Source organism: Hemiscyllium ocellatum, chromosome 39 (genome assembly GCF_020745735.1).
Source record: "Hemiscyllium ocellatum isolate sHemOce1 chromosome 39, sHemOce1.pat.X.cur, whole genome shotgun sequence".
Classification (NCBI taxonomy): domain Eukaryota; kingdom Metazoa; phylum Chordata; class Chondrichthyes; order Orectolobiformes; family Hemiscylliidae; genus Hemiscyllium; species Hemiscyllium ocellatum.
The window spans coordinates 17,201,488-17,227,634 of NC_083439.1; the positions used below are offsets into that span (position 1 = coordinate 17,201,488).

At 40.4% G+C, this 26,147-nt stretch overlaps 1 protein-coding gene across 1 annotated transcript; it reads left to right on the forward strand.

Annotated features, from left to right (window-relative positions):
• The first annotated feature begins 3,143 nt into the window (after window positions 1-3,143).
• On the forward strand, window positions 3,144-25,710 carry LOC132834197 (aromatase). Its single transcript, XM_060852863.1, has 9 exons — window positions 3,144-3,318; window positions 3,393-3,543; window positions 3,960-4,114; window positions 10,036-10,227; window positions 10,807-10,921; window positions 12,056-12,170; window positions 14,234-14,396; window positions 21,654-21,895; window positions 25,471-25,710. The coding sequence occupies exons 1-9, from the start codon at window positions 3,144-3,146 to the stop codon at window positions 25,708-25,710; spliced, it is 1,548 nt and encodes a 515-aa protein (XP_060708846.1).
• The last annotated feature ends 437 nt before the right edge of the window (window positions 25,711-26,147 follow it).

Sequence of the window (26,147 nt, forward strand, 5' to 3'; positions counted from 1 at the left end):
AACCAACTTGAGAAACATTCTATATATTGTCTTAAATATTTCCATTTCCTCATAGTGGCAGCCATTTATAAGATGTACTACAACAAGCCTCCTTCTACAGTACCTTCCAATCCTATGACGTGTACCATTGAGATGGACAGGGCAGTATTGCTGTGGGGAACACTGTTATGTTCAGTTTTCTCTCCAAGCTGTGCATCATCTTAACTTGGAAATATACACTTATACACTTAATGGTAAGGTCCAAGGGAGTGTTGCTGAACAAAGAGATCTTGGAGTGCAGGTTGATAGCTCATTGAAAGTGGAGTCACAGGTAGATAGGATAGTGAAGAAGGCTTTTGGTATGCTTTCCTTTATTGGTCAGAGTATTGAGTACAGGTGTTGGGAGGTCATGTTGCGGCTGTACAGGACATTGGTTAGGCCACTGCTGGAATATCGCGTGCAATTCTGGTCTCCTTCCTATCGGAAAAATGTTGTGAAACTTGAAAGGGTTCAGTGCTGAACAGGCTGGAGCTGTTTTCCCTGGAGCGTCAGAGGCTGAGGGGGATCTTATAGAGGTTTACAAAATTATGAGGGGCATGGATAGGGCAAATAGGCAAAGTCTTTTCCCTGGGGTCAGGGAGTCCAGAACTAGAGGGCATAGGTTTAGGTTGAGAGGGGAAAGATATAAAAGAGACCTAAGGGGCAACATTTTCTCACAGAAGGTGGTACAGTTATGGAATGAGCTGCCAGAGGAAGTGGTGGACGCTGGTACAATTGCAACATTTAAAAGGCATTTGGATGGGTATATGAATAGGAAGGGTTTGGAGGGATATGGCAGGTGGGACCAGATTGGGTTGGGATATCTGGTCGGCATGGACAGCTTGGACCGAAGGGTCTGTTTCCATGCTGTACATCTCTATGACTCTATATCATTGGGTCAAAATCCTGATTTCAATAAACTAACAGCACAGTCCATCAAAGACAGCATAAACAGGCAATAAATGCTGGCTTTTCCAGCAACCTTCACGTGAAAGAATTTTTTAAAATTGGCAAGTCGAAGTGGCCCAATGTTGTTTAATTACATCCTTAATTTTAACCTTCTTTATAACTGAATGTATTTGTTTGTCACCATAGATGTTAATTGCCAAGCAATGCTTTGCTTTTGAACTCATGGCACTGGACAAAGTAATTTGCACAGTCCAGGTATCTCCTGATGGGGTAATTTATTACAAGTCGGGTTGCTATGGGAACTCCTGAACAGCTTCTGAAGTGAATCATTCAATTTAGTAAGATTTTGGTTTACATTGAAAAGCTGAGGTAAAGCAAAGCTCTCAACTGGAGCAATCAGTAGAAAAGGAACTCCAAATGGACAGCTAATCAACTGGGAGAATGGATTTGTAAAATGCTTTTCACTGATAATTTACCAATTTAATCTTCCAATACCTGTGTTTTTATTGGAAGCATCAAACACCAGTTGGAAGGAACAAGGGAAGAATGGATTTTACAAACATGTCCCTGCTGATGACAGCAGCTGTCACTAATTTCCTAGTGTTGTCTCCTGGCAACTTTGCACGTAGCAACCAAAATTAAGCCCACTATAAAAAGGGAACAGGATGAACGCAGGGTTATGAAACAAAACATTTTCAGAACAGCCGGAGCAAGATCAAGAAAGGAACATTCCCTCAAGTCCCAGACCAAAGCAGGTATGTCTGAATGACGGCTTTTTCTAATTATTGTATTATATATTAAATAGATTATATGTTGTAAATAAAAAGCAATTCAATTAATAATTCATTGAGCAATAGGCTTTGAATAATTGAGTCAATCTATTAAAAAATGTTTCTGTAAGATACAGATTGATTTTTTTTCATTAGTTAAAACAGGTGATTTTATAATTTTGCTCTAGTCCTGGAAATTCTGAAGGGAAAATATTTAGAGTCACATTTACACAAGTTTAAATACACGTGGGTCTTCCTTTTACTTTGGACCATGTGCGATGCCATTCTGGCAAATTGTTCCTGAACTATTTTAAACAAGTCATCCTGTGAGCAAAATATTTCAGCTAGAAAATAGTTTTCGGTTTCTCTATTAAGTTACTCAAGGCAGGTGTAGGAGAAGCTTGTAAATCCTAAAATGAACAGACTTGAGTTGCAATTGTACTGTGCGATTGGCAGATTTTTTTCTGAAAGGAAGATGCTGGGCAATTGATTGTAATAAATTTAAACCACAAGGTGACTCTACTAGTTAATGTACAAAGGAAAACTTTACACTAGGATGCGGGCCATAAAGATGGCATTTTTCATGTAGGTTTGAAGCTGTTGTGGGTGCAAATGATAAGAACTTGCCATTGTAACTCAACTGACGATGGTACTGGCAGGTCAAGTGTGAGAGTCCCTCCAGGGGGTTACCTAATACTGGATTGAATGCAATATACTTTTATCATTCAGAATATTTCTTAGTCTTTTGTACCAAAGGTTATAGTTAGACAACATGTTGTACACTGTAATAATTACTTTATGCATGAATAACATGATGAATTGCTCACCTGGAATACAGGCAAGGGGTTTGCATGCAGGAAACAAAAGACAGGAGGTTAATAAAAGAGGAGATAATTAGTGACCAGATTCAGTCTTTACCAAGAATTAAAAGAGATGGGAGTGCATCTGGAAATAAATTTACTAGAAGCTAAAAGAAATAAGAATTGCAGATAAAAGAAAAATATTTATGAGCAACAATCTTTTATAGTCCACCAAATTTAACAAAAAATAAAATGCACTTAATAATATTTATAGACATGTCAAATGTATTTAATATAATTATGATCAACCTCAATAGTTAGGCTGAGTTTATTGCCACTAGTGACTGTTCAAGGACAAGATTACAGATAAAAATTAGCACTGAAAAAGGCATTTTAGTTGCTTTATACCAAGGTTACTAAGAATTTTCACTTTGAAAATGTAACTTATCTCTATATTTTGACTTCATTTCCAGTACCTCCTGTCTGAACCCTCCCTATTGCCTTATAAAAATGCATCTCGTGCAAGGCAATTTAATACTGATCGACAACTGCAATACACTTCAACTGCAATACACTCCTGAACAGAAACAGCCTCAACATAATTTGCAATCTACTGTATTTCTTTCAAAATTCAGCTTATGTCGAAATGAGGCAGTTTGCCCTGGGTGATACGCTGTTGAAGATGTCAAAACCAGCCCATCAGAATCTAACAACTGGGGTGGTGCCTGAAATGGGATCAAGGGCCACTGCTCCTCTGCTGTTTTTCCTGGGGCTGCTCTTCATTTTTGTCAAGACTTTGCAAAAGAAAGCAACTTTGCCAGGTAACAAAAAGTGCATATGTCTATTAAGCGTGTCAACAAGAGGTGCTTTCTAACTGTGCAATGTCTTTAAGCAGGTCCTTCTTTCTGTCTGGGTATTGGACCTCTCATCTCTTATGGTCGATTCTTGTGGATGGGAATTGGTAGTGCCAGCAATTATTACAACGAAAAGTACGGCCAGATAGTGAGAGTGTGGATCCATGGTGAGGAAACCCTTATTATTAGCAGGTAAATCAATTTGCAAGTTTGCAGGAAACTAATTTTCTCCCAAGCATTGCTCTGTGATACATTATGTTAATTACACTGCCACTGACGAACAGAAAAATGCATTTCCCTTACATTAAAATTAAACAGCTTTTCTGTGATTTTTAGAGTTTTCTGTATTTATTGCAATGTGGAAATGGCCAGTTTTTATTAACGCATCACCAAGGTTTGTGACATATCATTTTCCAACTCTGATTTCTTGTCTAGATCCTCTGATGTGCTTGTCTCATTTATAATTAAACTCAGACAGGTATTTTATGACTTTACTTTGAGTTTATGACTTTTCCACATTGACCTTATCCTGTGCAAATGACCAGGATTAGACAAGCTGATCACCCAGGGTAGTGATCTCATTCTTTTAATTCCGATTTGTTCTTCAGATCCTCTGCTGTGAACCATGTGATGAGGAAGGCGCACTACATATCCAGGTTTGGAAACAAACAGGCGCTTAAGTGCATTGGTATGAACGAAAATGGCATAATCTTCAACAATAATCCCTCCATTTGGAAAATGACACGTCCGTATTTTGCAAAAGGTAAGAAGCTTTCACAAAACTTGACAGAAATGTGCTCCCTCAGGTTTGTTAGTGCCTGTTAATAAGATGCTAAATACCGAGGAATTCAGGGTAACAATGAAAAAGGGCATTGTAAACTAATTGGAAATTACATTCAAATGTATACAAATTTCAATTTAGTTGCTAATTTTCTCTTAAAATCTCAGTTTGAGTTACCATGTCCTAGGGGCTATCTTGTTTTACTTTGGTTTAAATTGGACTAATTTGTTTACTTGTTTGACCTAAAAGAGGATTCAAATCTGTATAAAGCAGAATCAGCTAGGAGGTGACTGAGATTTATAGTGAGTACTTGGTTGAAATAAAACTTTCTCTGGAAAGTCTACATCTGCACTTTATCTGAAAGTATTTATCTTCTAGTGTACAACAAGTCTGTCCCGAAGGACCCAACTGTGGGTATGATTTGATGCATACACTTCAGAGATCCATCCATAAAGGTACATGGAATTAACTGCACTGAAATTAGAAAATCTCCATCTTAATTAAAGTGCAATCGTCACTCAACTGTAGAATGAACATAACGAGAGTGTGTAGCAAAGTGTCATTGTCAACTGCCTCTTGGAGCGATATTACAAGCCACTCAGTTGTGTCAACCACTACAAAAAGTATCTACCACTACATGGTTCCATATGAAGGTTCACTATTACCATCTTCGACCAACTAAGAACCAGTTAACTAATAGAAAAGAGAGAGCTGGTACAAGAGGAACAATGTCAGGATAGCAATCCATAAATAATGGTGTGCTGCAGGAACCAGTGTTGGGCCTACTATTAATTATTTTATATATTCATGACTTGGATAAGGGAAGTGAATGTATGAATGCCTAGTTTGCAGAAAGCTAAACAAAAAGATGGAAGGCAAATTGTGAGGATGGCACAAAGAGGCTGCAGAGGGATAAATGAGTGTGCAAAACTAGTCAGATGAAACCTAACGCCGGAAAATATGACATTATTCACTTTGGCAGGAATAATACAAGAGATAAAATCTACTTAAATAGAGAAAAAATATATAATATTTTAGGAAAGATATAATGGCATTGGAGGTACTCCAGGGACTGTTTCTTAGGTCAATCTGCATTTTTTTTATGAGGGAAATTGAGTAACTTGTACTCATTGGAGTTTAAATGATTGACAGACAATCTTACTGAAACATAAGATTCTAAGGGGTCTTGACGCAGTAGGTGCCAAAAGGTTTATTTCCCCCTGTGGGAGCGTCTGGGCACAGAGTGCCTAATCTCAGAAGAAGGAGGCATCCAGTTAGAAGAGAGCAGAGGAGAAATGTTTTCTCTCAGAGGGTGGTAAATCTGGAACTCTGCTACAGAAAACTGTCATAGAGTCATATAGACATACAGCATGGAAACAGACCCTCTGGTCCAACTCATCCATGCTGACCAGATATCCTAAATTAATCTTGTACCAATTGCCAGCACTTGGCCCACATCCTTCTAAACCCTTCCCATTCATACACCCATTGTTTTAAATGCTGTAATTGTACCAACCTCCAACACCTCCTCTGGCAGTTCATTCCACACACATACCACCCTGTGTGTGAAAAAGTTGCCCCTTAGGCCACTCTTAAATTTTTCCCCTCTCACCTTAAACCTATGCCCTCTAGTTCTGGACTCCCCCACCCCAGGGAAAAGACCTTGTCTATTTACCCAATCCATGCCCCTCATGATTTTATAAACCTCAAGGTCCCCCCTCAGCCTCCAACGCTCCACGCAAAACAGCCTCAACCTATTCAGTCTCTTCCTTTAGTTCAAATCCTCCAACCCTGGCAACATCCTTGGAAATCTTTTCTGAACCTTTGTACATTACACATTATCCTTCCAATAGACAGGAGACTAGAACTGCAATGCTGAGATTGAGTCATTAAGTATCTTCATGGTTAAGATAGATTTTTGATCAGTAAGGAATTGAAGGTTATACAGAAATGGTGGGAAAGTGGATTTGAGGATTATCAGGTCAACCATAATTCCATTGAATGGTGGAGTAGATTTGAGGGACCCAATGGTCTTATAACTAACAGCCTTATTAACCAACCATAGGTAATATAAAGTGGCTTTTCCAGTGATGCCTGACTGGAGTTAAGTTAAAGAGAGGATCAATTACATGGCACAGTTCTTTTTTGCTTTAATCCTTAGATTTCTGGCAACAGCACAGCATTGTGTAAGTGAAAGTAAGTCTTCAGTGGAAGCCATAGATTTAAAAATTGAGATCATAGAGAATGATGCTAAAAAAACTCAAAAATATTGTGTTAACATCAGCTGTAACTTTTTTCTATACCATTTGAATATATTTTATCCCATGAGGTGACTGGAAGTTTGTGATATAAGGTTTTCTGTCAGTTGGGCACTGCATTAGGAAAAATTTGTACAGTTAAAGTCTATTGTTTGGAAATGACTCCAATGCAAAGCAGGAAGACAAGATTCAAGATTGAATTTTCTATTGTTGAACCATCAAATTAAACAATTAAAATAATTAAAAGAGGAAGAGAATAGAAAGATCAAGCTGAATTTGAGTGCTTCATTATTTGATCTTCTTTTGATATTTTGTTTATGTAGGCTTGGATCAGTATCTTGGTAATAAATCCACTTCTGATATTCAAATAGCTTTATTTTTTGTAATATCATTGTTCAATTGAAGATGTATAAGCCAAAGTTTAGGAACCTGACCAGAATTGGGAAGATTGCAATTCCCTGAATTGTCATGAGGTCTCAGTGTTAAAGATTTTTACTTTCGTTCTTTCTGTCTTTAATTATTGTATTCTCTCTTTTTTTCCTCCTTCCCTTCTGCATTTGTGACCTACATTATTCTTTTTATTCCCCCTCATTACTTATACACATGGTTCTTCTAGAAAGCCATTGTTGAATTCTTAGGCAGCCCCGAAATATTGTGCTGCAGAAACAGTGCTTAAAGTGTTGACAAAGTAATCACGTTCCAGCTGACACACATTTTAAAAGTTTGTGCTTTAGGAAACAGTGTACTCAATTTGTCAATCATATTGCAGCAAATTCGCATGGATGAAACATGCATTACAGCAGAGCAACTTGTATTCCATTTACATTTAATATTTCAATCCATTTTCCTGTGTATCCAGACTCATCTATCTTTTCTCATGACAGAGAACTTAATTAAATCAGATCTTAATTGGCTCGCCAAAGCATCAGAGACAAACACTTGATCTGGCCACTGCACCAGAGTGAGAAAATCAAACTTTGATGTGATCTGAGAGTGAGACTCAATAAACTGCAGCTGTAAGGATGAGGTGGTTATGGGACGGGGTGTCATCAGTCTGGACTCTTGGTCATTGTTTTCATGTATACATTATGTGTTCCTCAGAGTATGCTCTCCATGTTTAGCAAAGAGAAACGCTGTTCGTGTCAATTTCCCAGCAGTTTGACTTAGAAAACTGAATGGCAATAGATGTCTGCACATGCCATGCACCTCCAGCTGATCATGAACAAGTTACCTATTTTTATAGTGAGAGTCAAGGGCCAGAACGTAGAGCTGCAAAGTGGCTTGCTTGTGTTTTGTTTTAAGTCATTTTTGATTCTAGGGCGGTTTTTAACTATATTGTCTAAAGAGAACAAGATTCATAAGTTGAACAAGAATCTTTTTTACTTTAAATTCTTGTTGTTGTGGATCGGAGATGAATTTACTGTGCTTGTTTTCCTATTGCAGAATGATTGATTTCATTCAATTACAAATTAACTAAGGCAGAATTTCACTGTTTATCACAACTCGTAGTCTATGCACTTCCAGTGTACAAAGTTAAAAATCACAAAACACCAGGTTATAGTCCAATAGGTTTAATTGGAAGTACACTAGCTTTCAGCATTCCACAACCACCTGATGAAGGAGCGGCGCTCCGAAAGCTAATGCTTCCAATTAAACCTGTTGGACTATAACCTGGTGTTGTGTGATTTTTAACTTTGTACACCCCAGTCCAACACCAGCATCTCCAAATCACTTCCAGTGAGATTTGGAGATGCTCACAGACCTATATCCCTATAGACTCACACTCACAGACATTCACACACTCTCTCACAGACACCTGTAACCTACCCCCCTCCCCCAACACACACACACACACGCACACACACACAAATGTTTGTGAGGTGAATCTGTACTTGCAGAATTACATTTTACTTTGCTCAAAAACTGCATGAATCTATGTAAGATTCTGTATATCTGTTTTTTAGATGAGAATCAGTCTGACCATTGTGGCACAGACAGTCTTACACAGAGCAGCTCACACCTTCAATACGTTATCTGGGCCAACATGACACCAACTGTTAAAGTTCACTTGAGAATGTAACTTTTAAAAAAGTTTTGCGATTTACATATGAAAGAACTGAAACCAACATGGTCATTCCAACAGATGAGAGATTTAACAAACAATCCAGGTCTTTTTCAATATATAATTTTAGTTACATCACACTGTAAGCTTTTGCAACAAATTCTGTATCTTACAATCTTATTCTCCACAACCACCTGATGTAACAGCACTCCCCGAAAGCTAGTACTTCCAATTAAACCTGTTGGACTATAACCTGGTGTTGTGTAATTTTTTACTTTGCATTTCCAGTTGTAGTTCTTGACCCATTAATTGTTCCCCAGACTGCAACCTCAGAGAATGGACCATCAGTCACTAAATCCCTCATCTCTAATGCACCTATTCCACTTTGCTACATTCACAAGCTCTTCAAAGGAAATGCTTTTCCTCAAAGTCCTGATATCTCCATTCAAAAGGAATTGAGATGTTCTCTGCAAGACACACAAGCATAAAGCCCTTCACTTTACCACCTCTCTTCATTTCTGAAGACCTCATAACTCCATTTCTCTCTTTGTATATGTGCTCAGAACTGCTCCTCTCTTTGCCACTTCCCGGTTTTATTTCAGATTTCTAGCGCAGCCTCTTATTTACTTCTCAAATATAATTTAGGTTTTTTGAAATAGAAATCTCCATCAGCAGGCCTGGAAGCATCTGTGGAGAGAAATCAGAGTTAACGTTTCAGGTCCAGTGACTTTTCCTCAGATGGTAACGAGGAAAAGGTTGGTTTAGATGCAGAAGACAGGATGGGATTGGGGAGAGGAGTAGTCGATAGATGAAGGTAGAGCCCAAAGAGAGAGCAGAACAGTTGGACAGACAAAGGAGTGGATAATGATCAGCCTGGGAGAATGAATGGCTGTTAGTAGACAACCAGTGATTAACAATGGGTATGTGGAATAGCAAACCATGTGATAACAAGGCCTGGTGTGTGTGGATTAGGCTAAGGACATGGGAGAAGATGCCTCAAGGCCTAAAGTTGTTGAATTTGATATTGTGTCCAGAAGGCTGCAGTGCTCTCAAGCAGAAAATGAGGTGCTGTTCTTCCAGCTTGTACTGAGCTTTGCTGGAGCACTGCAGTAAGCCCAAGACAGAGAAGTGAGCCAGAAAACAAGATGGTGTGTTGAAGTGCTACTAATTGTCCACTAAAAGCAATTTACTCTTCCAGGCTGATCGTTTCCCATTCCTTTGTCTATCCAACTGTTCTTCTCTCTCTTTGGACTTTATCTACACCTATTGTTTCTCCTTATCCCCTCTCCCACCCTATCTTCTGGATATAAAAGCCATCTTTTCCCAGCAACCATCAGTTCTGAGGAAGTGTCACTGAACCAGAAACGTTAACTCTGATTTCTCTCCATGATGCTGCCAAACCTACTGAGCCTTTCCAACAATTTCTGTTTCTGTTTCTGATGTGCAGCATCCACAATTCTGTCGGTTTCTATTCTCCATCATCAGGACTGCACTCTTTCTCCACATTGAATTACAATTAAAATGATGCGTGTTTTTATAGCCATTGTGTACAATGCAGGATTCATTGTGTGCATCTGTTTCAGCCTTGACTGGCCCAGGTCTTCAGAGGACTCTCGCTGTGAGTGTGGAATCGACTCGTAATCACTTGGATAAATTACTGGGGAGTAACAGCACCACAACTACCAGCACTACAGCCTGTGTGGATATACTGCTGTTCCTGAGAGCAATCACACTAGACATTTCCAACAGGCTATTTCTCAGAGTTCCGATGCACGGTAATTCGAATTTCTATCCTGTTTAAAGCAGTCAACTGGAGTATGAGTAGTTATAATTATTAATATACAGCTTCAAATAACCCAATGCTGAATTTGTCTATGCTGTCTAAATGAGTTAGAATTCACTTTGACAGATCCAATGCCAATTGTAATGTTATCCGAATAGCAGCCAATCTGGCACTGAAAATAAAAACATTAGTTACAAACACACTGTCTTCTTCACATAAAATCCATCTGTGCCATTTTCATTCATTAATGTATTTGCTTTATTCATGAACTTGCTGACACACAATGTTATTATAAATGTTCAGGGACCTCATGTTCTACTGACACGTTAATCAGGGATACAAATTGGAATTCGTGGAAATCTGAAGCATCAATGAGCAGGATTGGATTCGACTTATGTTTTTTAATAAACAACAAGACAATTTATGACCTCGTGCCAGGCACTTTCACAGATTTGCATATTGAGGGGCCATGGCTTCAAATACACATTCAAATTCAACATTGCAGCATTAACGATGTGTTTATGAGGAAAAGGAGACCTCGCACATTTGACATTTTATCTTGCCTTTGTAGAGGGCCAAATTGTGTCTAAAATTCAGAAGTATTTCGACACGTGGCAAACGCTCTTGCTCAAGCCAGACATTTTCTTCAAATTCAAGTGGATATATAAAAAATATGAAAAAGCTGCGTGAGTATTATTCGACTTACCTTTATTAGATTAGATAATTTACAGTGTGGAAACAGGCCCTTCAGCCCAACAAGTCCACACCAACCCTCCCAGACCCATTCCCCTACACCTAACACTATGGGCAATTTAGCTTGGCCAATTCACCTAACCTGCACATATTTGGACTGTGGGAGGAACTCCACGCAGACACGGGGAGAATATGTAAACTCCATACAGACAGTTGCCTGAGGTGGGAATTGAACCCGGGTCTCTGGCGCTGTGAGGCAGCAGTGCTAACCACTGTGTCACCCATACATATTGGACCCATTGCTTAGGGTGACTGTAGCTTGGAAGACAGCTTCATGATAAGCAAAAATGTCTTCAATATTGCAGCCCTTCAAAATAATGAAACCTATCCCACATGTTAAAAAATTATTTGTAAACTATATGAACCATTAGATTGGAGCAAGTGGTCACCATCCTAAAGTGGACGTGGAGGAACAATTCAGGGCAGATGAGGAAGCAGCGAGGTTTCAGGATGTTGAAGTTGGAACCTTAAAACCTCGTTATAAATTTAGAACCAATTGTACCATCAAATCTCTGCTGCATGTATCCTTAGCTTTGTGCATGTTATTTTCTGGCTAATTACTGCGAGCAATCACTCTTTTCCAATCCTGTAGCCATCTATTGCAAGGTTTGTGAAGGTCTGTAGCTCAGGTTGAGATTAAGGGTGTAGGTTTGCTCATTGAGCTGTAGGCCCATGGGTGTGCCATTGGTTTGTTTGTAGACCCATGGGATCTCCACTATCAGGATTCATACCAGAAGCAGTAATGCAAAGACTAGAACAAACAGCCCTACCAACTATCAAACCAAAAACCTGGGTCTGCTACGTAGATGACACCTTTGTCATCACAAAACGAAACAAGACAGAAGAGACATTTAACATTATCAACAACACCGTCACAGGCATAAAGTTCACCAAGGAGGAAGAAAACGACAAACTACAGCTCAGCGAGCAAACTTACATCCTAAAACTGTAGCCATCTCTTGACAAGACAGCATTTCTTGTGTAAACTTACCTAATATTTGCTACCTTCGAGTAAATGTTCATGTGCACAACATTACTTTGAGCTGTGATGTGTTCTGTACTTCTAGCCAGGATCTACAAGATGCAGTGGAAGAACTGCTGCTGAAGAAGCAACAAGAACTGCAAGAAGCTGAAAAACTGCAAGACATCAGTGACTTTGCGACTGACCTGATTTTTGCACAGGTAATCGCATCTATGAAAATAGCAATTCAAAAGAGTTCACATTATATATATATATACAAAGATATCATGGTGTTTATCAATATAGTCATTACATTGATACTACATTGTCTGAATGTCTGTTTCAGAACATTTTTGACTTGAATTCTAGTGCATGAAATTTCTTTGAATTTCTGAATTTCTTTCCAAAATTCTATCGAGTATGGAACAGTGTCTACATTTGGAGGGCTTCAAATGTGATGTCACCATTTTAAAAAAAGGAGGAAAGGAGGAAAAACAGATCAGGAAAAACAGGCCTAGCCTAACATCAGCATTGAGTAAATGCTGGAGCCTATTGTCTCAATGCTGCTCCTTTAACAAGGTTATGTTGTCCTTGGCTTTTTTCAGAGAGGTTGCAAAAGACACAGATTAAGAAAAGTCTAAGTTGAAAGGCTTTAGGGTCAATTTCATTATAGCTAATAGATATAGCATCAGGCATGAGGCTTTTAAGTTTTAAAAAAATCTCTTATACAATGAAAGGGGAGTGGGCCAGTTCTCCTAGCTCAGCTTCCATCTCATTTGGTTTAGGTTTAGCACAGTAGAGTTGAAAAGAAATTGGACCCAAGGAAGCAGGTCCATGCTGATCTCTCTCTGACTTCTCTCCTGTAAGATCCTGTGTTTGATTTTACCTTTTGTGCCAAAGAATGTTTATGGGGATTGTTGCAAGTTTTGGGAATGGCATCACTAAGTTGGAATGATCTGTTGGGTTTTTGGATAGGTCAAGTTATTTGGTATTCTGTTCTCTTTCATTTGTGTTTCATTTGGTAATTTTGTAAGTAAATTCTGTTTTGTTTAAAACTAAGTAGTTTGACCAACTGTATCCCTCCTAGAATATCTGCATTACACCCACTTAAAACAGCTAGCAAAGTTAGAGTTTGGGCTGCTTTCTTGAAATGTTTTGATGGGTCTGGCCTGGTCCAAAACACTGTTGTAAAAATGTGATAACAGAACATTTGGAAAGCAGTAAACAAAGGCAGCTGGGTTTTTTTTGCAAAGCAAATTGTGCTTGTAAACCAGTCAATGAAAATAGATGTGCATGTGCAGCAAGCAATTCAGCATTTAGAACTAGGAGACACAATCTCAGGATATGGGATCAATTATTTGGGACTGAAATAATGAAAGGTTGATAAAAGTATCGAATTCTCCACTACAGCAGGCTGTGGAGGCCAAGTCACAATATCGGCGAGAAAATGACAAGCCTAACCTTAACATAGATGCTGTCACTTAATTTGTACTTAAAAATCTGCACAACTTTTGTCTACATCTGACTGTGCTCTAGGTCTCATTAATCTGGTTCAAAATGAATACTGTCTAAAGACACTTTATGAAATGACATAAAAATCAGCAAAGAAAGACTCGCTAAAAAGACAAAATGATTAAAGTTCATAAAAGTTGTCACATATCTTAGAGCAATGATGAGCAAGGACACCCATGACAGGAAACAGTAGAATAAGAATATCATTAACTAGTGGCCTTGCGGCAATAACATTTACTAAAGGTTAAGGGCTAAGAATCTGTCCTATTTCAGAAAAATGTGTGCTGACCAATAAGCCTGTGAGCAAATACGGTTTTAAAAAAAAGAAGTTTGCTTGTTCCTACATTCAAAAATGATCGGAAATATGTCCACGGCATGATTTCTGCATGCTGAGCTTGTACATTCACATTGTGCTGATTCTGAAGTCTACGCTCAATCCTGGCCCCTCATGACACAGGTAGAAGCCAGGAGTCTGCTTTGATGATAATGTCAGAGGAAAGGTAACAGCACAACAAAGAAAGAATCAAATGGAAATCCAAATGCAAATGTATTATTTTAGCAAAAAAAGTGAAAAAAAATGTATTTTTGTTCAACTTTAGTGAACCATTTATGATTTATTTGAGAGGTAGGCAATCACTCTTCTACTATATTTGTATTTTTGTGTATCTCTCACCTGAGGACTGTTCATATCTTGGTTTTTGCCTGTCATGTTTGTTAATATAAAGCTCATATCAATGCCCAGAATAACAGTTGCCTTTCTGCTGTTCTGTAGACGCATGGGAAACTGACTGCGGAGAATGTGAGGCAGAGTGTGTTGGAAATTCTAATAGCAGGACCAGACACAATGTCTGTCAGCATCTTTTTTATGCTAATGCTTATTGCCCAACACCCTGAAGTGGAAAAGAAAATAGTTGAAGAGATTCAAGAAGTTACAGGTATGATATAGAGAAAAAGTTTAAAGCAATAAGTACAGATTGACTTTCTTAGTTTAACTCATCATTGTTTGAACCTTGTTTCTGGATTTAATTCTGGATTTAATTGTTCAATTGCCATTCCTGTCCTTTGACCTGCCACCTCAAATGACCATTATGTCCCACTTGATCATTTGTAAAACTGTTTCCTCTTGCCATAACCCGGGTTCAGTTCCCGACTCAGACGACAGACTGTGTGGAGTTTGCACGTTCTCCCCGTGTCTGCGTGGGTTTCCTCCGGGTGCTCCGGTTTCCTCCCACAGTCCAAAGATGTGCGGGTCAGGTGAGTTGGCCATGCTAAATTGCCCGTAGTGTTAGGTAAGGGGTAAATGTAGGGGTATGGGTGGGTTGCGCTTCAGCGGGTCGGTGTGGACTTGTTGGGCCGAAGGGCCTGTTTCCACACTGTAAGTCTAATCTAATCTAATCATTACGGCTCCTCACACTAGCTTCCACTGCACCCACAGCATTGCTCAAATTATCAAATGACAACTGTGCACCTAGAACGCTGTCTCCATTGTTATAGATAGAATTAGATAGAATCCCTACAGTGTGGAAATAGGCCATTCAGCCCAACAAGTCCACACTAAACCTGAGAAGAGTAACCCACCCAGACCCATTCCCCTACCCTATATTTTCCCTGACTAATGCACCTAAAGTACAAACCTCTGGACACTATATGGGCAATTTAGCATGAATAATTCACCTAACCTGAACATCTTTGGACTGTTAGTCCAGCTCTCAGTAGCTCAGTTGGCTAGATGTTAGTTTGCCATGCAGACTGATGCTAATAGCAACTTCCTGCACTGGCTGAGGTTACCATGAAGGCCTCTCCTTCTCAACCGCTCCCCTTGCTTGAGGCATGGTGACCATTAGGTTAAGCCACCACCAGTCATCTGTCTCATTGGAGAGAGAAGTTGCCCTATAATCTGATAAGACTGTTGTTATTTCATGTTTCATTGCACCAATGTAATTGTTATGTCTGAGTCTCAGCTAAAATGCAGCTGAACTGGGAGAGAACACAAGCTAATGCAGGAGAAGCAGACAGATTTGTCAGAGATGTAGAACAAACTGATTCAAGGTTGGAGGACTCAATACACTCCAGGTCCAGTACATTCCAAATCTGCTGGATAATCACACAGATGTCATCACTCCAGCCATTGAAGTTTAGCAGCTAAAGCAATGCAACAGGATAGTGATTGACTTTGGCCTCTCTCCAAAGGGACTGGGAGGTGCAGCCAGAGGAGGAACCATATATAGGCCAACTGACATTTCCCCTCGGGACACTCCAGAACTGGTCAGGCCTTCCACCTCCACCCTGCCCTCAGCCTCCTTTCAGCCCTATGGAAATTCAAACTGAGGAAGGTGCACCTGCCTTTGGGAAAGACATGTTTGGGCCCTCCAGCCACTAATGCTGCTGAGGTAACCCAACCAAAACTCTAGGGCCAATAGGTACCACTTTTGGGTGAGCTCCATCCAGCTCAGCTGTGAACCTAACACTGCAGTGAGCCCAGTGGGAGGGAGATGAACAAAGGTGGCCCAAGTGAAACTCCATTGTCAATATGTTCACTGTTCAATATCAGCTGTGTGAGCAAATATCACTCTTGTTGCAAATACAAGAATGAGCTGGGTAGCTATCCTTAGTGCTGTACAGTGTTTTATAGCCCAAAGTGTGAAGTGAGCAGCTCCTGCACAACATGCAGGCTAACAGACCTTAGAAAGTGCTTGTCCCCAGGTGCTAAAGGTAGCAATCTTTCAACGTCACAATACATTTCCTGTGTCTCACAGCCATTATTGCAATTGATTCCTGATGCTGCATGATGTACTCAAGGGATCCTGGGGCATGGATTTGGACTCCCAACAGTACATCAATGCATAAGGTTCACATCCAACAGTTTGTGTTCCAAAGCAATGCATTAAAGTGTAAAACCGTCATGCAAGTAGGTTAGACTTGCACCATGAGGGTACACTGAGGACAGTACATGCCTGATTCCAATATTCATGGAAGAGGGGATGCAGGTAGTCCCTGACCATTGAGGGTGATTGACATGATACTGACTTGTGTCCAAGATGAGGGGCATAAGTCACCAGGTAACCATTCTGACTTCCATGCTGTAAATTACCACTGATGAAGGGCTTTTGCTGCTCCTTGGACGCTGCCTGAACTGCTGTGCTCTTCCAGCACCACTAATCCAGAATGCAAATTACCACTGTCTAGTTTCTATCCGGCGGAGGGTGGGGGCAGGGGAATGGGAAGCTGCACATCAGTAAAGTGAGATGAACTAATAATGAGGCATTAATATCTGCAAATGGATGCTGATAGACTTCTAACCAACCAGGAGTGAGATTTATAACACTTGGTTGTAGAGTGGTACCTTTCTTTTCCTCAACATTCAGAAGCCCCTTAAGTTGATCTCACCTTATTTTCCCACCTTTTTCACTAAGTCCTTCTGTGACTGAGAAGATGCTGCCTTTAATTTCTCCAAATTGACAAACAATGGTATAATCTTAAGAAATTAAGGACAACTCAGAGTTTTAATTTTGCAATTTCATAAATAAAACAGTAGATGGTGATGGTCTGGTATTGTCACTGGACTAGTAAGTCATCTCGAGTGCACTAGCAATAGTGAGCTCACAATTCACCACAGTAGCCATGGTGGAATTTAAATTCTATTAACAAATCTGAAATATAAAGCTGGTATCATCAATACTGACCATAAAACATCATTGATTGCCATGAAAGCTCACTTGATTCGCTAATATCCTATAGGGGAGGAAATCTACTGTCTCTATCTGACCTGACCTACATGTGACTCCAGAACTACAGCCATGTGATTGACTCTTAATTGGCTTCTGAAATGGCCGAGAAAGACATTCAGTCCATTCAAACAAATGCCAACATTTCTAGCATTGCCCACATCCCACAAAAGAGAAAAGAAATAAAAGGTGGTTTACGATGCCTGAGACCCTGACCAATATTATCGGATTCGTCTTGTTAAGGACTCAAGCAGCTAAATAATGCAAAAGGAACAGCTAGAGTTTTCTGGGTCACCGTCAAGGTTGGCAAGGATCCAAGGGATGGTTGCTGATTGGACCTGTTCTGTACCCATACAGCAACTTGGAGAATCAAAACTGGAGGAACTGCCACACTAGCTCACAGCATAATTTAGATTAGATTACGTACAGTGTGGAAACAGGCCCTTCGGCCCAACAAGTCCACACCGACCCACCGAAGCGCAACCCACCCAGACCCATTCCCCTACATTTACCCCTTTACCTAACACTACAGGCAATTTAGCATGGCCAATTCACCTAACCTGCACATTTTTGGACTGTGGGAGGAAACCGGAGCACCCGGTTTTCACAGTTCCTTCTCTAAGGGTGAAGCCAAAGAATTTGCATTCTGCAGTCGGCTGTCCAGCCCTCCTCATCACATGACTCCCTCTGTTCCTATCACATGTGATAGTGAGCAATGCCTTTATGAGGCTATTTGTCCACTCAGATTGACCAGTGCAAAATCTAACATCTTTGTCTTCTGTCACTGCACTGCAGGGGGACTGACTCAGACAGATATTTTGTTTCAACTTTCATGCATTGCAAACCTGCTGAGTATCCGTTTGGCTAGCCAACAGACCTTCGATGCTACACTGTCAAAAGATGTTATCAGTGTTTTTATGAAGAACAAAGCTACAATCTATGTTAACAAATGGTTCAAATTCTATAATGTCTAATGGTTTAAGAGAGCAACATAAATGCCTATTTGTTTATTTAAAGAACGATAAATACTGGGACAATGGCATAGTGTGTAGAATGCCAACTCAGTGTCTTTTTGGTGACAGTGATGCTAGCGCACTTCCTGATGGCACTGTTCTGTAATCTTCTTTCTGTACACAGTGTCCTCACGTCCTTGGTTTTGCCAAAGCAATTTGCTGCAGAGTTAAAGCTATGATTCCATTTAACTTAGAATCGCATCTTGCCGTTAAATGACAATGAAGAAAAGTCCCAATGTAATTCAATTTGGTTTAATTGCTCTTAATTTCCAATGAATAGTTTGTGAGGAGGACCTTAATTCAGTGGCACAGCAGTACTTTCTGATCTCATTGGTGTGACTCCTTCAGACTAATATTCCATCAGTTTTAGCATTGATTGATTTCATTTCAGCGTGTTATTTTAAATGTACATTTTGTCCCCTTCATATTGTGCGGTGGGCACCATTTGTAGAAGAATGGAAGGGACCTCACTGAGGTGCCTGCTCTAAAATGAGTTGAAAGAATGCATTTGAGGGTTTATTCATTTGGAAGAGTGGAGAAGCATTTATTGCTCAATCTCAAGATTTGCGTCATCCATTGGCTTCAGTTGACGCAGTGTGAATGGTTGAGATACCACGAGGAATATGTCTCTCAGGGCAGCAGTACAGTATCTGAGGTCCTGCTTAGGAACCCTGCAGCTTTCAGAACGTAATATCAAGTTCAATAATTTTAGAACCTGAACACCTTTTCTCTATATCCTTTACCCACCTCCACACCCCAGGCCCTGTCATGACTTGGGTTGCTTTCAGCACACTCATTTTTACCACCTACCCTCCTCTATCAACTCCATCATCATTTTCTATTACACCCAGGCTTACTATCATTCCCTGCTTCGTCTGCCTAATTATCATTCTCCCTCTCTCGGTTCCATCTCTCCACCTGTCCACTTACTCTTTTATTCCTCCCCCCTCACCATGTCATCAGCATAGATACCACCTTTACTGAGCTACTAACAGTTCTGAAGAAAGGTAACTGCATTCGAAAGGTAACCTCTGTTTTCTCTCTACAAATGCAACCAGACCTGCTGAGTTTCACCAGCACTTTCTGGTTTCGGTTCAGTGTTTGGACAATGGTATGATTCGAATGGTCACGGTCACACGCAGTTGTTCCACCTGTGAAACAAGTGGCTACATCCTTTCCCAATGCTTCCTCAAGCAGTTAGAGGGTTCTCCAAAATTCCCAAGGAAGGTTGGAACCTGGGGCCTTACCGCTCGGGTCAGGTTGGAACCTGGGGGCCTAGCACTCGGGTCAGGTTGAAACCTGGGGCCTTACTGTTTGTGTTAGGTTCGAACCTGGGGCCTTACTGCTCGGGTCTGATTGATGCTGTTTATAGTCAGTAAGAAGGTGCACCACCGAGCAGTGGGACCATCATCAGTTTCTAGAGATTATTTCAGTAGGACTTGGAGATCACAGAGCAGTGTGTGAGGTTTTGTTGAGATAATGTGTCACTAGTTGTGATTCATTAGCTGTCAGTAGGTGCTGGACTTTGAGGTGGATGTTACCCTGTGCACATTAGTTTGCACAGGGAGCCACTCAGATTGTGTGGGTCTCATCATCCCAGAAAGAATTCATACAACTTTGCTGGAGGTGGTGACTGTTATGTCTGTGTGACAACTCCTGAGTCAGGACAAACAGCTCCATTGTTGACAGACCAGGGAGTCTGAAGCAGTAACTTCCAAATAGAATTAAATTCCAAATAATATTAAAGAGAGCTTTCCCACTTGAAAACCTATAAACTAATGTTGTCAATAAGGTGACTAGATCCTGGGCACCAGATTCCCAGTCCAAGCAATAAAATGAATTGGAAAATTCTTCAGAATGATTGATGGCAATGCTCACTGCATATTCCCCCTTTAGGTAATTAGCAGAACTTTCTTTCATCCCTCTGGAACTTCCATCACGTCTTCCACTTTTAGATTCACTGCATTCTCCCATTATATCATACTTTATTCCCCCTAATATTACAGTTAATAGGTCTCCTATTATTTCATCAACTACTCCCCCTGCACATCCCCCACAATTTAATCCCTTGCTATTATGCTGGCCATACTTGCATTCCCATTATTGACTGGTTACAAAAAAAACCAAACTTACCAACAATATGGCAGCTTTCACAACCACAAAGTGTTCCAAAGTGTTTCACCTGAAATTATGATTTGGAGATGCTGGTGTTGGACTGGGGTGTACAAAGTTAAAAATCACACAACACCAGGTTATAGTCCAACAGGTTTAATTGGAAGCACACTAGCTTTCGGAGCGACGCTCCTTCATCAGGTGATTGTCACCTGATGAAGGAGCGTTGCTCCGAAAGCTAGTGTGCTTCCAATTAAACTTGTTGGACTATAACCTGATGTTGTGTGATTTGTAACTTTGTACCTGAAATTAAGTACTGATATAGGAAGCACAGCAACCAATTTAGACACAGCAAACTTCCACAAACAGGAACGTGCTCTCAATGTTGTTTGAGGGATAAATATTGGTTACGACAGTGGGAAAGTCTGCCCTATGCTTCTTCAAAATAGTGCATTGTATATTTAAGTCCACCTGAGAGAGCAGACTTGGCTTAACATTGATGGCAGCACCATCAATAATGTAGCACTCACCCTGTACTGCCCTGAACCATCAGCCTTGAGCCCAAAACCTTTTGGTGCAGAGGCCAAAGTACGATTCAGTAAGCCACAGCTGACACTACAGTGATACCACTTCAAAGGGGAACTCAGATACCTTTGTAACAAATTGTTGGTGATCATAAGTATCTGGGAGGGGAAAGTGAGGACAGTAAATGCTGGAGATCAGAGTCAAAGAGTGTGGTGCTGGAAAAGTACAGCAAGTTAGGCAGCGTCCGAGGACCAGAAGAATCAACATTTTGGGCATAGGCTCTTCACTTTTTGACGCAGATATCTGAGACACTGCTATCCACCACTGTTGGCATTGTGCTGGATGTTACAGCAACCATCTGGGATATTGGGTAGGTTCACTGGCTTCTGGCTATTTGTCTGTGTTACTGATACCCAATAGGGAAGGATGACAACATGAAGTATTAGGCAGCAGATATGCTCAATCTTGACAAACGACAAATAGGTTTCTTTCTATTATTTAGCAGCTAGCGCCATTACATCTGAGATACATGATGGTCTCTTGTGACACTGATGACTCTTCAAACTCTTTAAACACTCCTTTATATCCTGATAGTCAGAGTCTATCTTGTGATGTTAATTAACCATTTCAGAACAGAGCTGTCTTAAACAACAAACGAGTTCTGAATCACAGGGATATGTCATCTGACCATTCTCTAAGTGCCAATGATGCAAAATCAAGGGAAACTGGAATTATTATTTTATGTTAATGTGTTACTTCATAACAGCATCAGAAATCAGATGGTCAGCTGGGTTTTCTCTTCCTTTCTTGTTTTTAGGGGAACGGGAGGTACAGAACAGTGACCTGCAGCTACTGAAGACTGTGGAGAATTTTATTTATGAGAGTATGAGGTACCAGCCCGTGGTAGGCTTCACTATGCGCAAGGCTCTTAAAGATGATGTGATCGATGGCTACCCAGTTAAAAAAGGCACCAATATTATCCTTAACCTGGGCCGTATGCACAAAGATGAATTCTTTCTCAAGCCAAATGAGTTCAACCTGGAAAATTTTGCACAAAATGTGAGTTGCTGAAAATTGAGCTTTATACCTAACAGTTCTACATATGATTCAAGCTTCATGAGGGCAGTTAAAAGACAATATTCGTTGTATAAGGTGATCTGTATGTGGCAACATGCTGTCATTTCTCTGTTCATTACAGCATGTATTGTTGTTTTCACTAATTCATGCTTACTTGATGCTCTGAGTCAGCAAAGCCAACATATAGAAGGTAACATTTTTAGAATAGCTTCCTATAGCTATCTCAGGCTGACCTCCATCTTCTCAATGCCAATTACAGGGGGCAATGAATGATAGGGTGATCTTGTGGTAGAGTGCATTGTTGCTGGCTTTATGGCAGAAGTTCATTGTTCAAGTCCCACTCCAGGAGTTTTTGGCTACAGAAAGTATATTCATAACACAGCCAACTTGAAAATCCTCTCCATACACCAATGACAGATGGTAAGAGTAGGAATGCCTCCTGGTCAGCCATGCTTGACGGGATGGTAGTCTTTGATGGGCTCATGAGTCCTGAAGAAGGGCTCATGCCCGAAACGTCGATTCTCCTGCTCCTTGGATGCTGCCTGACCTGCTGCGCTTTTCCAGCAACACATTTTCAGCTCTGGTAGTCTTTGATATCAGCCTAACAATCTGTAGTTCAACCTCACAATGAAAACAAAAGGAAGCATGCGTATGTGTAGCGATTGTAACAGGGTCATTCAACTGGATCTCATAAAACACAAGTTTCCTGTTTGAGGCTGTTAACCTGGTCCAATCAGGGAGCCCTGGCTGAGAGATAAGAAGATTAGTGTCAGAGGTTCTGTTCACTCTGAGAGCTGGCTCTGGGGGAGCTGGATCAGTGTCAAGGATTCTGCATGTGTAAATAAAGGGAAACTTAGTGACAGGATACCAGCTTCTGTTGAGTTATTTCAGTATGTCTGTCTGAAAAGTCATTCAAGACAAGACTGTCTCAAAAGCAAAGAATAAATGCTGATCTTACCAATAATGCTTACATTTCATAAATTAAAAATGTTCTGTCTGACTCAATGCTGATCCAGTGCAGTCCGGCTGGAGTGGAATTCTATTTATTGAACAGAGGCTTTACAGATTTCAACAAAGACCATAACGTTTCGCTTGATTTACTAAAAGCATTTTTGGCCAGACTTCCAAACAAAGCTGGTTGCTGCTTTCTTTAACGTTGCGTGAGCAAGTGGTGTAAAACTTTCGCCTGACTCAGATGTGAGTGAAAATCGTGCTTGCCGAAAGTGACATACAAGAGCTGAGTCAGTTCTTGTTTGCCATTTCTCAACTGTGTTGGGTTCAATTCTAACAGTCACCAGTCCTCAGGGCCTGCGAAACAAATATACTCCCTCAGTTAACAGGTGCCTTCTGTCTTGTGTCATCCATCTTTTACACAGTCAGCCTGCAGATAGATAAAACCTGCACCTGTGTCAGTCAACGTTTTTATGAGTTAGTGTATGTTACAGCAAGGACAGGTTTGATTCAGTCAGGTCATTTTTAATCTCCTTCCCAAGCATAAAGGAAGCAGTCAAGCGGGGTGCTCTGTAAACACTACTTGAGAACTAACACAGACATTCAGGGTGTTGGAAAGAGATAGGGTGTTGCACAGAAACCCTTACATGTATACATGGAGGGATATTACCAACAGGGAGGAGAAACTACAAACCTCAGAGTCCCTTTCTTTTAAGTGAAATCCAGGAACCTCAATACAGTTCCATGAATTGTTACTCGTAACCAGAGTCACCATTTGACTCAAACTGATCTTAAGACTGGGAGCCCCATTGTTGAATGTTTGTATTACTGAATGGTGCGGTAGGCCTGAGGAGCTGAGTATGTGGATATGTTTGTAGGAACATAAATCAGAGCTGCCATATTAAAATAAATTGCAATTGTATCATACTTTTATTAAGTTTTTGTTTCAAAAATCTGGTTGAAAAATCTGTCTTGAGCCATTAAACTCATCCCTTGGATTTAAAAGGGCGCAGAACCTCACTTAGATCTTCTCAAATATGATTAGAGTCACAGAGCATTATTACTATGTTTTGTACGTACATAGTATGGTATTCATCAACCTTTTCATCAGGGTTACAGCAAAGTCAAATCATAGGTATTTCAACAGGAACATTTTCCCCCAAAAAATGTCCGTTCTTTTTTGCTTCTCTTTTCTTTTTAACAACTTAGAGAGTTTTCGTTTATGGTTGAGGCAGCTTCACTCAAGAAGACGTTGTTTAGATACAAACATAATAGTGAGGACCAGCAAACTGTATGATTATGAAGAAGATCACAGGTAAGCCTCCACCTGATGATGAGGCACACAGTGTTTTCAGCAATGATTCCCAGACAATTACCAGGAGCAGAAACTCTTGTTAATTTATCCTTCCCCAACTGTGATGTTCCTACTGTCACTCAATGAATTTAGCTTTTTAGTATAGACTAAGGATCAACCCTGAGGTCTAACTGGCTTCACTTCTCCCTGAAATCAAACACACTGTATTTTCAACTTTTAGCCTTCTGTCAAACTTTGAACAAGTCATTTGGAGTAGGGGTGCCATTTGTCAGTTATATAAACTAAGGGATACAATTCCAAAAGAGGTATAGAAACAGAGTGACCAGGTGTGTACATACATCTGTGGTGAAGAATGCAAGTCAAACTGAGAAATTAGTTTACAAGTCATACAATATCCTGGCTGTGAGAAATAGAGGCATAAAGTACAAAAGGAATGTTGTTCTGAAAAATCTTCGGTTCGGCCTCAACTCATACGCCATACTCAGTTCTGGGCACTACAATCTTAAGAAGGATGTGAAGGATTTGGAGAGGGGTCAGAGAAGTTTCACCAAGAATACTTCCAAGTTTGAGGAACTTCACACACTTGGAGAATCGATTGAAGAACCTGGAATGTCTCTCCTTAAAAAAGAGAAGTTTGAGATGAGATTTGACAGAAACATAAAAAATGAGGAGGTTCTAGACAGACTAGATGGAGGGAAACTTTTCCCAATGGGAGAAGGGTTGAGAAGTAAAGGGCACAGATTTAAGATAATTGGCGAAAGTGATGTGAAGCAAAATATTTTTACCCACTGAGTTCCACCTGAATGGGAAATAGGAGCAAAGGGAAGCAGAACAACACTTGACAGGAAACCGTTGGGTGGCCACAGATAAGGTTGGAGACATGGAACCAGCTCGTTCAGAAAGTCAACACAGACTGATGGGCTGAATGTCCTCCTGTACTGAAACCATTTTATGTCTCTTGGCAGCCTTGCCTGCCAAGAGCTGACAATAGACATCTGGGCATAAGCAGTGAGATGGGGCCTCAGAGGTAAAGCATATGAAGCTATCTTGGAACGTGCTCATCATCTGAAAGTCAACAAGGGCCAGGCTAGAACTTCAGAAGTTTCTCTGGATCATCTTGCAGTCCAAAGATTTTATCAAATCTCATTGAATATTTTGTCTAGATAGTGGCAATGATTGGAATTAAACTTCTTATGAACTGACATAACCATAATTATTTATCTATAAATTATATCCTGCTCCTACCCATCTATATCAGTGTAAAATATCTCTAATTCTCCTGTATTTGTAGGTTCCTCATCGCTACTTCCAGCCATTTGGCTGTGGCCCTCGGTCCTGTGTTGGAAAATATATCGCCATGGTGATGATGAAAGGTATCTTGGTGACCATGCTGAAGAGGTACAGAGTGCACTCACATAATGGAACAACATTAGAAAATCTCAAAAATAATCATGACTTGTCCTACCACCCCAATGAGTCATACTCGCTTCCCCGAATGACCTTTACCCCAAGGAATCAAGCAGAGGCCTAAGATCCCAATTTCTATGCAAGCAGCATGCACAAGGTTTCATTAGCATGGTGCAGAGTGACTGGAGGGAAATCATCCAAATTAAATGCGCCATCTTTTCATAAAAGTTGAACCAAAGTGCTGGTTATCATTAGGATTCAAATCTTTGTGATAAAAAGATTTTTTTTTCCTTCTTTAGATCCACTGGTATTATTGTTCTAGGGATAGTTTTGAAATAAAGCACTCTATTTGCAATCTTGGATTATCATTTTTAAGTTGTAGCTTCCGCCAGGAACTTCAACCCACTCCAGGTCTCACCTCGACCACAGGGGACAGCAATCTGGGAGTGGGCGAGATGTAAGGAGGATGAAATCAGCACAAGTGGCAAGTCAGAGAGTATGATTGATTATTTCTGTTGTGAGGCCTCGCCATGCTGTCTTTTCAGCAGAAAGAAGAAGCAT